Raw genomic sequence first — 12349 nt, forward strand, 5'->3', positions numbered from 1 at the left:
ATGATCTAGTGAAAGAAATCTGGGGCAGTGAAGAGCAAGACAAATTGAAGAGGACAGAGGATGAAGAAAGAAATCAGCAGCTTTGGACAACATGGATCTAAAAAAGGAAAAGCTGACTGGAAATAGTCTAGACGTTACAAATTACATGAGATACCATAAATAACAAAAAATCTTCCTCCATGATTAACCCCAGCCCCAGGGGTGCACAAGTCAATAAAATTAATTACACACAAAAAAAATCTGAGAACAAAATTGTTAGTCATTGATCAATTCCACAAGATACTCTATGTCATAAAATACAGGGTTATTGTTTTTACCTTCACAAAGGCCAAATATTTTCCTTCACTTTGGTGTTTAATTTCTAGTGTAGTATATTTTCCAGTGCTGATCTAAGCTTTCTGTGGACTGCCCTGGAAATACTTTGGGGTGACTCCTGTGCATGCACTCAGGCACTTCATAGGAATCCTAAGGCATCTGGTTAAAAGCTTAGAAAAATACTTTTTCAACTCAATGCACACCAGAAATTGTATTTTCTCTTTACAAGCATGAATCCCAGGCACCAGTACTCAAAAAGGCATACGGGAGGGAGGGTGGTAGCATCACTGAACTAGAACCAGAAAAATCAACCCAAACCAACATGCACTTTGGCTGGTGTAATATTAATACAAGTTCTTTAAGTATTCTTGGTGATCTCTAACTGGAGAGAACTGGTTCTGCCCCCTGGAGAAATATTGATCCAAGACCTGTGGCATTTCCATCAATTTCAGATCCAAAACTCTGGGTCCTACCTACAATAGACTCTTGAAGGCAAATCCAAGAACATGTACTTCGAAAAATGATGCTGTTACTTGAGAAAAAAAGAACTTGACTGGTATGAAGAAAGTAAAGGCAGTCCTGTGCACCCCTGGTGTTCAGGCTAATAATGGAGGATGAATTGTTGTTATTAAGTGGACAATCCTAAAATTACCCTAATGTCCTGGTTTGAGCCAGGATGAAGACAATTTTCCTTTTACTGATTTTTTTTTTTACTGATTTTTTTTTTAACTGGGTGACACCTAGTAATTTCTTTGCTCTCATTTAGGGAATTTCATTTAACACTATATTTATTAATCTAATGGGCATGCCTACCACTTTTCTGAGTGATAGGAAAGGACAGATTACTGTACTCTGACTAGCTGAATATGAAAAATGAATTAAATGGGGAGAAGGAAAAATAAAGATGGAGGAAAGAAAGACTGCAAATAACAGAGAACTTCATTTTCTCCCCCCCCCCCCCCCGAACTGAATTGGTTTTCATTTTAGGGTGGAGATCCATGGACACAATTCACCATGAACTTTTCAACATTGGTGGCGATAACTCTTATTGGTTTAGAGGCAGTTAAGATGAGTAGACAAAATTTACAGCTACACCCACTGAAAATGCAGCTCTTGGTTTCAGATACTGTAGCTTTATCAAGTAGAGCTCTAAAATGCACACACTGCTAGTATAGCAATAGCAGTAAAAGCATGAATTTTTTGACATAACAGTCATATTGCCCTCTTACAGACCAAATAACACATATTTGGTAGTATGGATAATGAACTCAGCCAGACAAGAGAGGCTATCCCCAAGAAAACAATTATTGCTGGTGCAATCTGCATTTGCTCTAAGAGAGTCTCTGAGCTCATTTCTCTCTGTGCAGCAGTTGAACCAGCCCACCTGTTCCAGCCCAGTCTGAGAGAAGATAGCACAAATTAACAGCTCAAAAATGCATTTAAGTTTCATATTTTAATCTAACAAAAAGCCTAAGAGAAAAGGCTCATATGGTAGAAACTTTCCAGCAACTCAGAGAACGATAAAAAGAACAAAACTATGCATTCAATCCACAGAGCCTTGCAGCAGAACCTGAAGCTGCCAAATGCAGGCTATGACAGATGGCCATGGGAGCAAACTTGGAAAGCAAAGGCTTTCAAGGAAGATGGCTGTGACTTTAAAAGTAGCCAATAATTGGCATGATTGTCAGTGTTAGGAGCCTGCCTCTTGAGCAAGTTCTAGTGGCTGTGTTTACGTGCACACCCGTGCATGTTGTGTGTGTGGCTGTGTGTGGCTGGCATGCTGCTCCCTGCAGGGAAGCATTCATAGCCTGGGGTCAGCTCAGTGCTGCACGTCTCTGCCAGAACAGCTATGCTGGGCCAGAGCTCAAAGAGCTAAAATCACCGATTGCCAGAGCCAGCAGAAACCCCTTGTGTAGAAGCAATTATACGAGCAAAATTCTATTTTCACTGGCTCTTTTTACTCTGTGGTGTATTTTATACACCAGTACAAAGTGTACCTTAGCAGTTATCATGGCACCAAAACCTAGCAACACTTCGCTGCTAAGGATACCTCAGATCTCTATGAGAAACAGACTCCAGGTGGAAACTCAGAAGAGTGGCACTGAACTTCTTACAACGGAAGCATCTTAATTTTTGAGCATCAGTAGTGGGACAATATTCAGTGAGTAAATGATAAGGCACTGCTCCCCCAGCTGATGAAATGAAACAGCAAGAAGACACCTCATATGCTATTAATGCAAACCAGCTTATCCTTCTTTTAGCAGCTATTACTGACAAAAGCTGAAATCACATAATGGTAACAGAATTCAGTTCTCATATAAAGTAAGACCATGTTCAGGTTACAGCAAGGTCCTCCTTCTTCCCCTTGACCACAATCCTCACAGCTAGCCCACCTTTCCTATTCTCACCAGTGGTTTGTTCTGATTTGAGAAGCTGTTACACCGAATCTCTCTGCTCTTTTCCTTACCAGTCGAAGGAACACTTCATTCACTTTGTCTGATCCATGTCATTTAACTAAAACAGAACTTTACTGACAGGAATTTGTCTATCAAGTTGGCTAGCTGCTAAACTTAGATTTGTTTGTTTTCCAAATGGTCTCAAGTCAATTTTCTCAGTGTCATGTCTCTCATTTGGAGAGGCCTTGTTCACATGTCTCACATGGAAAACACAACTAGCCCTTTCATGTAGGGAGTCTAGCATTATCTAATATAAATCTTTCCTCCACTAGCAGTAAAAAAAATTCCTCAAGAAGGTAGGAGAGATCTCTGGAAACTACATATAAGCAATGTGCATGTAAAATCTATGACACCATCACCTTTTCCTGGATAACAGGTAAGCTCCGTTCAACAGATCAATCCAGCCCATGATTGTGCAGCGCAGACATTTATTCCTACCAGCCCAGATTCTTTAGGGATTGACTTCTGATGGCACAGCTCATCGTCTGATAGTAATCTCTTCTCAAGTTCCTTATTTTATTTAAAAAAAAAAAAAAAAAAAAAAAAAAAAAAAAAAAAAAAGCAGAGCTGCCACACAGGCAGCACTGCTTGACTCATCACTTTCAGGCTCTGTGCAGAGCAGATTTAATTCCTTCATATAGAATACTCGATATATTTATCCTGGCACTTGACTTTTTCCTCATGAGACACCATTAGAGTTGTGGCAGCTTTAAAAAACCTAAGCTAATTCCATATATACAGAAGGAAAAAGGCTGAGCAGGCAGGATTTACTGTACTGAGGACACACATAATCTGTGCTCCTTTCTTTCCTGTAGGTTCATAACAGCCTGAGTAGTTTCATGTGGAGCTGGCAGCTTATTCTTATGGTTCTCTCCCAGGCAAAAAGGGGGCTGGAAAGTGGAAGAGGACAGTGGGGACTGCTGATTGTTTAGTTAGGTCTATTTCTGTAATATAAGATGTACTCCTGGAGTTGCTCATTTGATGGTTAGTCTTCAGCAGGAATTTTATTTTCAAGTGTGTGCCTATGGCTCCCAGAGCCAGGAATGGGAGCTCTGGTATAGTTAACAAAGACAGAAAGGATGGAGGGAAAGAAACCAGCAACCTACCATACAAACCTCTCTCACAAGTGTAACAAGCAATATGATTGTAATTTAAAATGTTACATAGCCAATTCTTCTGTAACATTTCCAAGAAAAGTTGTTCCCAAAATGTTAACAAGTTAAACTGTTATTTGTGAGGAGTTTTTGCCCATCTCAGAATACTAGAAATGGATAGCTAAAATGATGCATTCATCCTCTTTTAGAAGTACTAATCATGAAACCTACACAAACCTGCATATTCAAAGTGAAATTTCCTCCTCAGTTTCTCTGTGTATAAGAAAGTGCAAAGATTCAGGTCAAAGTCAATTATATCCCATTTGGCCATACAAATTGGCCATCCAGTAACTTCAAGGGTATCAGCAGCACCTACATAGCAGAAGCAGAAAAATACCCAGAAGAATGTATGGCATGTTTTATTTCCATGATGACTAAGGCTGAAATGATGTAACTGAACAAGTGATACAAAATTTTGTCTTAGAAGGAATATAAATTATAAATTACTATGAAACAGATGACCTTTTCTTAACGAAATATCCTATGAATTCTTACACTGTAACAATGACTAAGATCCCAAATGAAAAGACAGGATGGAAGTCATGAATGTGTCAGAAATTAAACACTAAAGCAATTTTTGGTCACAGTAAGTTTTTCTTGATGTAGGTTTTTAGTCTTTCTAGGACTCAGCTCTTTCCAGCAAGAGGATGAAACACCTCTGAAGTCAGCTGCGTACACCATACAAGCCCAAAGTCTGGTACCTTCTGATTTAACATGAAGCCCAGAGCTACTTTCCAAGATTATGTTCTTAGTAGATGTAATTCTGCATCCATCACTAATGAAGGCAAAACATAAACCTTCCCATGTTGATCATTAACCTTACTGATTTTTAGTATTTCACAGAAAAATTTCAGTATTGTTGTTGTTGTTTTTTCTTACTCCCATATCTGGAAAGATACTAGTACTAGAACATCCATCATATTATTTTATTTGTTCATGCATTTTTTCACTTTAGTTATTCAAGTTTTATAAGAACATGGTCTCTCAAGGTTCCTACAGGTTCTTCCTATGATTATTCCTAAGATGTTTGACAACTACACTATTGCTATTGTTGAAATCAACTTTGCCTTATCTCACATTCAAACAGCACATTTCACAGACTGTATTTCTGCATGTTGTGTTAGGTTTCCTCTATAATTCAGGTGCTGTTGCTTTTTAATGCAATTAATCCTGTTTTAAAAAATAAAAATAAATAAAAAGGACTACACAAATAGATATATTGTCTGTAGCCTTCTCCTATTTTTATTCATTTCTGGGATATTTAATATGTGAAAACCTCCAGTCATTTCAGTTGAGTTCTACCACAGAACTTCTAGCAAAAAGAAAAAATCAGGAAGTCTACTTCAGTTGTATGTTCACACATACATGTGGCAAGCAATTAATTCTTGTATATGGCTTTGTTCAGGTTATGGGACAAAATAATCTGTGATAATGTGAGCCAAGTTTATTTCTTCAATATAAACACAGTATTGCCTCTTTTTCCAGTTACAATTGGATTTTTTTTAAAAAAAATCTGAACTGCTACAATTGATCTTCCTTTTATTTAGTGCTCATCACTCTACTGTGAGCTTCTTCAATGTTCATGAGATAAAGGCTCTTCTCTACCTCAGAACTCATTTTAGATTTAGCCATTTGCTCTCACAGATGCAGTTTAATGTAGGGATTTTAGGTCATTTCAGAACTTACCCTTTTCCAAGAACAGTTTTAATCTTTGTATAGTACTTGAATATACTTGTTATAATTATGTTTCAAGTGTTATTGCAGCTATATTTCAGATTTACGTATGTAAGAAAATGCTATATTATTTTAATACTGATGGGAGAGTAAAAATCAATTCAATATTCACCTTTCAAGAAGCACAATCAAATATCCAAGAATACTATTAGACTTGCCTAGCATAAAGTTTCAAACTGCTAATGGGTTTTAAATTGATGTCATAATGCTGCAATTTAAATACATGATGTTCATTAATTTTGCCAGAACTCTTTGTAGAGTAGGAGTGGTATGAAAGAACAAGTAAGGTTAGATTTTTCTATACCTGCTTCTTTTTATCTTCTGGCCTATTTTTGATACACAAGAAGAGTCATTATATCAGCTTGGGGTGAGGTGTGAAGTTTACTCAAATGTCATTATTTTTTCAATTAGGTAACCACTGTTTTGTATCAAAGTAATATTTTATATGAAAAAAAATACCAGGAAAGGGATAAAAATAACTAGCACATGGTAGGTGTAACCTTTCTTAGAGATAGAACCTATCGCCAAACATCCATAGGTACAAAGCAGAGGGGCAGAATAAGGGACAGAAAGGTCATGTTGCACATACACCTCCTTCTCACTGAAAGGTCAAACACATTTTGAGCAACAGAGCAATATTGCAAACAGCCAGCCATAGTCTCTCACAAATCTTTGGGACTGCCCTCAGATGAGGATATTGAAAAGGGAAAAGAGGGAATGGAGGGCTACTGATGGATCCTCTTCCCTTCAAGAGAGGGAGGACAGGCACTGCATGCAAATTTTCCAGGTGAAGAATCATCTATTTCAGAAATATCTTGAAAGTCAAGCTAAATGTGTCTAGACATACTGGGCCAGTATAGTACAACACTTCACATCTATTTATATGTCAAATATAGTATGTTTACTGTACATAAAGTCAGTTTTTCCAAAGCTGTTGCTATAGCTGAAAATCAAGTGAACTGGAGCAACAAGCCTATATTATGTACAGCCTTAATTAGAGATTAAGTTATGTGTCTCTTTGCATTTTATGTTACATATTCACATACAATCTAGTTATAGTAATCTTATATTTTTTCCAGAATATTATAATAAAAATTCCATACTATTATACTGCTGAGTCAAATACACAATACCCTTGAAATATCTTTACTGCATTGTTTTGATCATACCTAATAATATCCATAGCACTGTTTTGAGCTTGAGATAAACACAGATATTTATACCACCATATTTCCTGATCATCTTTAATACATATTGATTTCTTAAGCCTTAACCACCAAGTAATTGATTTTCCATCATCTCATAGGATTTTCAAGTCTCATCCCACTCAGGCTTACCCCAAAAGAAATCAGCTCTTCCTAACTTCAACTTTTTTTCCTGTAGATTAAAATCTTGGGGTTTTGTTTCTTTTTCCCTTTTTCTCAGAAAGTGTATGAGGAAGAGAGAGGAAAAGTAGAGCAGTAATTCATCTAGATTTTCTGGCTCCCCTGTCTCATCAGATAACTGACTGGGTTGGTGGTAAATTCCTCTAACTGCTCTGTTTCTTTGACCTTGTATATGTACTATTTAAGTACACTGAGAAGTTGGGATTGGAGAGCCCTGGTACATCGCATGCAGCCAAGCCTCAGAGTGGAGCCTGAAAGGAACAGCTAAAGGAGAACACAGAGCAACAGTGAAGAAAGGAAGGTGAAGGATGTTGAAAGTGGCTGAGAAACAGAAGACAGTGCTGTTGGATGGCAAAAGACATGTAGGACACAGTGGGGTAACAGGCTTCAAAGGATACACCAAACACTCAACACATTCAACAGGTGTGTGTAGATTCTCTCAACAAAACAGAAAAGATAATGCCCAAATTCATGCCTTTAAAAGCCTTTTCTCCTATCTTGTCTTCCATAGCATACTCTTCTGGTAATTCATGATGGTACCAGTTTCCTCATCTTTTGGTTCTTGCCCATTGATGAGATAGCATATGTCCCATTTTCCAGAAACATTTGTTTAGGACATTAGCTGCACTCACAGACTAGATAGTGTGTCTATCTTACATACCACAGCAGCATAAAAAAACTAGAAAGTAATATATGAATTCTATTAAATCAGCAGAAATGCAGTGTATTTGATACTAAGAAAATGAGAGACCTGTGGTTTTAATGTCCATGAACAATTGAGAATTGCTGGCCATCTTAATGCCAAATGCATATTTTACAAAGCAATCTGTGTTATAAAAATTGCAGTCTGAGAAAGCTCTGAGTGTGAGTGAGGAACATGAGCTCTGTAAAAGCTTTTCACAGGAGCAGCACAATAAAATTTTCTCACGCAGGGAATAATTAAGTCAAAAGATAGTGCTTTCACAATTAGCAAGACGTTTGTTATCATTTTAATTAGCAAATATTAATGTAATCTTTGAACACAAGGGGGAAAACAATTAAAATTACTAAGTTTAAGGAGTCCTTCATGACCTAAGCTAAATTGAGACAAATGTCTTACTCACCGATACTGGTCACCAACTTTCAGGACATTCATTTCCATTTACTGTAAGAACTTCCAAGCATGTTATCAAATTTAAGAATTAATTAAGGTTCTTAAAAGCTACATCTAACCTCTGATGAAGGCAATGGTGAATAAAAATGGATTAACATGCTCCTCTCCTCTCCAGTTATCAGTTCAGACTGATAGTGATCAAGTGACTGTGGCAGCTCTACCTCATTCAGATTCCATGCCTGCTGCTGTGGCAATAACCCAGGGACGTGCAGAACACACTACCCTCTCATTTTTAGTGGGTTCCTGGTCCTTTTGTATTTAAGATACTCTGGATGGAGCCTCAGCCCTTTTGAACTCAACAGCAGCTCCTATTCATTTAACTGGAACTAGGATTCATGCCCTGACTCAAGCAGATTTCCTTCTGGGTGCTTGTCCTTTTTTTGCTCTGTAGATAATGTACTTTGACCTCCAATAGACTCAATGCTGCATCTTACACAGACAATCTAATGTTATAGAAGCTGAAGAATATATTAATTTTGATTTTATAAAGAAAACTAAGTAGAGTAAGTGGAAGTTTGATAGCAATGCTCATCCCTCATGGTGCTATAACTGATCAGAAACAAGTTCTAGAAAGAGTTTATTTTTTAAGTTAGATTATTTTGCAAGTTAACATCTGTTATAAATAGTAGAAAGGGGAAGGAAGAGTCTAGGGAAAAAGCACCACTACTACCAAAACCCAACAACATAATTAGATATTTCACCAATGAAATTTCAATCCGGAGTCCCTGTAAAATATAATTTTATCACAAAAGTATTTTTATCACACTGAGTATTTTGCAAAGCGGATATAGACCAAAGGATTTCAAAATACAGACTGGAACTACATACCTGGCTTTCAAATAACTACTAAGCGTTAATGTAATAGTCTCAGAAAAATTCAATAAACCTCTAGCTCAGTAACTTCACTAAAATCGTGTATGTTCATTTTTCAATGCATTCCCTTTTCTTTTCCCATGCACATACAAACACAAATAAAATACTTCTTCCTTGGATATCCAAGGCAAAGTTAAACATTTTTTAGGACTTCATTATAAACACACATAAGAAATTTTCAGTTTATGCTAAAAGGACCGAAGGTTTGAAATCTGAAAATTTCTATTGCTTGTATAAACACCCCTTTCACAGCAGCCAAGCACGATTCTGAGGCCAGCTCACTCCTCTCTCCACTGCACGCATGACAGAAATTTAAAAATGCAATGATCCTTTAAGTGGTAGCACACTTTAAAAGACATTTTGCTCAGAAAAATTTGCTTTAGTTTTTGAGTGGGCAGGTTAGTAGAAAAATAGTTATGTGGGATCAGATAAAGAGAAATCCACTTTGTTGTGCTCTTGACACCAGGTCTTACCTCTTGTGTTTTCACATTTATGTATCCGTAATGAGTTCTCAGAGGCTGCCTTTGGCCATTAGAAAATGGTATCCATTTAGCACTGGTTTGTCCAAAGCAGTTCAGGATCAAAGGGAAAGTTACTTCATTTGTGAGACGAACAATGATCAGACAGAGGAATGCTGCAATGAAACTCACAGCAACAGCAGACTTTCTCTGTAACAAAAAAAAGAAAAAGAAAATAAATTATTAAAATTAAGAATTTTTCTCTCTGTTGTAGGGTGTGGGAACAGGACTTCAGAAAGCTTTACGTGAAATTATTTTTATAGTAGTTGCCTTGCTGCAGGAGTGCAAGGAGAAGGGTGACCAGATCATTTTGTTTCAATAAGCTTGCATTTCAGAGGTTCTCAAAGTTTATTTTTCAACTGATTGGAAATTAATCCATTTTGCTAAAAAATAAAAAAAGTTTCAAAAAACATCTATCAGTTTCAAATTTTATTTCTATTTGGAATGAAGGTTTTTACGCAAACATTCACACCACAATCTCCATTCAAAATCATCAGTGTTCTGAGCACATGACAAATACACAAAGTGAAAATACCACCTGCAGCCACAACATACAAAGGTTATTGTGAAGATGATCTCTACAGATTGTTTATTGTGTATTAACTTTAAATAATTCCATTGCCACAGGACTCATATTCTAATCTTAAATCTTTTTGCATAAATGGTCAGTGAAGCCAGCACAACATTCTGCCTTATTCCAGATTCACTAACTTGCAAAGTGAGCCATTATTATCTCAGAGAAGATAACCTCCATTGTTAATAATGTAACAGATCTGAAGCCTGTATTAATTAGCCTTTGCTTCCCACCTCTAGCATATCCAGTTGGTTGGACTGGTTACTGTAACCTCAGTAAGATATCTACTTTTTTCCTAGGTAACTCCCCAGTCTGCAGGAGAAAAAAAAAACAACTTGTAAGAAATACTATTTCGCTCTCATTTTTAGCTATTTTTAAAATGCTGCAGTGAAATACTTAAGGACAAAATATGATAGTTGGCCTGTGTAAAGATTCCAGGTATGATACTCTATCATAGAGGTTATTTTAAAATTTTCCCTGACTACTGCAAATTGGAATTTCAGTGCCTCTATAAATATAACTAAAAATATTTTTTAAAAAACCAAGCAGCTACTTATCATAGCCTTCATAAGAATCAGGTAAGGCAGACTGCTCAGTGGCCAAGAGTATTCTAAAGGACACCTCTGAAAATCATGTTTCCCCTTAAGTTCCTCTCTTCTTTGCCCACTCAAAAAGAACCACCAAAACAACACACAGGTGTTATTTGTCAGTAAGTAATTCTTATAAAATCTCCCTTTTTGGAGATAAATATTACCTTTCCTCTGATGAAACTCAAAATTTAGCTTTGAAGGCTCCAGGAATTTTCCATCACATTAGGATATGACAGAGAAATATGAAGCTATATATAGGGTCGAATATCAGACTTCAATTTGTTCAGAATTTGTTTGCATCAACATTTTAAATACTTACACATTCTACCATTTGGGAGAGCTAAACCAACATTAATTACTAAGTCTTCACAGAAACAAAACTTATTCCTTAATTTCCACTTCTCACTCATGAAAATAGTCTCTTAATATTTCTCTGGTGTGAAAACAGCCCCTGTATAAATCTCAATCAAATTTTATATTCTTATATAATTTAATGTAGAAGTTTTTTTAATTCTACTGATATTTGACTAAAAATGTATATTCTGTTACAAATATTTTAATAGATATTCAAAGAGGAGTAAACAACAAGATGTACTTTAAACAGTTTCTTAGCTGGACGACTTACGTGGTATATTAGCCTTTGTAATACTTCATTTTTCTCACTACAGTAAATGACTAGTCTAGATGACAGTTCCAAGAAGAGAATCACCACACTTATGAATACAGGATCCTATAGCAGAAGAGCTATCAAGTTCACTGTTTTTTAATGATGCTCCATCTAAGTACATACTCATTCAGTCTGAACAAGTTTGAGTTTGAGTTGCAAGGTTTTGGTAGTGGGGGACTACAAGGAGACTTCTGTGAGAAGCTGCCAGAAGCCTCCCCCATGGCCAACAGAGCCGGTGCCAGATGGCTCCAAGACAGACCTGCTGTTGCTCAAGGATGAGCCCATCAATAACAGTGGTAGCACCTCTAAGATAACACTTTTAAGAAGAGGGGGAAAGAGTTGCTGCACAACTGCAGCAGCATCCAGAGAGAGAAATGAGAATATGTGAGAGAAATGACTCTGCAGACACCACGACCAGTGAAGACAGAGGGTCAAGATGTGCTCCAGGCACCAGACCAAAGATTCCACTGTAGCCGGTGGTCAAGACCACGGTGAGGCAGGTTGACACTTGCAATCCATGAAGGTTAATGGTGCAGCAGATAACCATCTGCAGCTCATGAAGGACCTCCATGCCAGGGCTGGTTTGTGTCCAAAGGAGGCTGTGACCTCATGGGAAACCCATGCTGGAGCAGGCTCCTGGCAGTACTTGTGGAGAAAGCAGCCCACACTAGAGCAGATTGGCTGGCAGGACTTGTGACCGTGTAGCAGACCCATGCTGGAACAGTCTGTCCCTGAAGCACTGCATCCCATGGAAATTACCCACACTGGAGAACTTAGTGGAGGACTGACTCTTGTGGGAGAGACCCCCACACTGGAGCAGGGTAAAAGTGTGAGACCAGCAGAAGCAGCAGGTGATGAACTGACCACAGCTCCTGTCCCCCTGTGGGGGAGGACATAGAGAAATAAGGAGTAAAGTTATTTGGACATGGG

At 37.5% G+C, this 12349-nt stretch overlaps 1 protein-coding gene across 2 annotated transcripts in view; it reads right to left on the reverse strand.

The window, feature by feature from the left end:
• Window positions 1-12349, reverse strand: part of ST6GALNAC3 (ST6 N-acetylgalactosaminide alpha-2,6-sialyltransferase 3) — a 334862-nt gene that overhangs the window by 231900 nt on the left and 90613 nt on the right. For both annotated transcript variants that reach the window (XM_051625220.1, XM_051625219.1), the window contains exon 2: window positions 9544-9738. In XM_051625220.1, coding sequence (XP_051481180.1) covers window positions 9544-9738 — 195 coding nt within the window. The remainder of the gene's footprint in view (window positions 1-9543; window positions 9739-12349) is intronic.

Source organism: Apus apus, chromosome 7 (assembly GCF_020740795.1).
Source record: "Apus apus isolate bApuApu2 chromosome 7, bApuApu2.pri.cur, whole genome shotgun sequence".
Lineage (NCBI taxonomy): Eukaryota > Metazoa > Chordata > Aves > Apodiformes > Apodidae > Apus > Apus apus.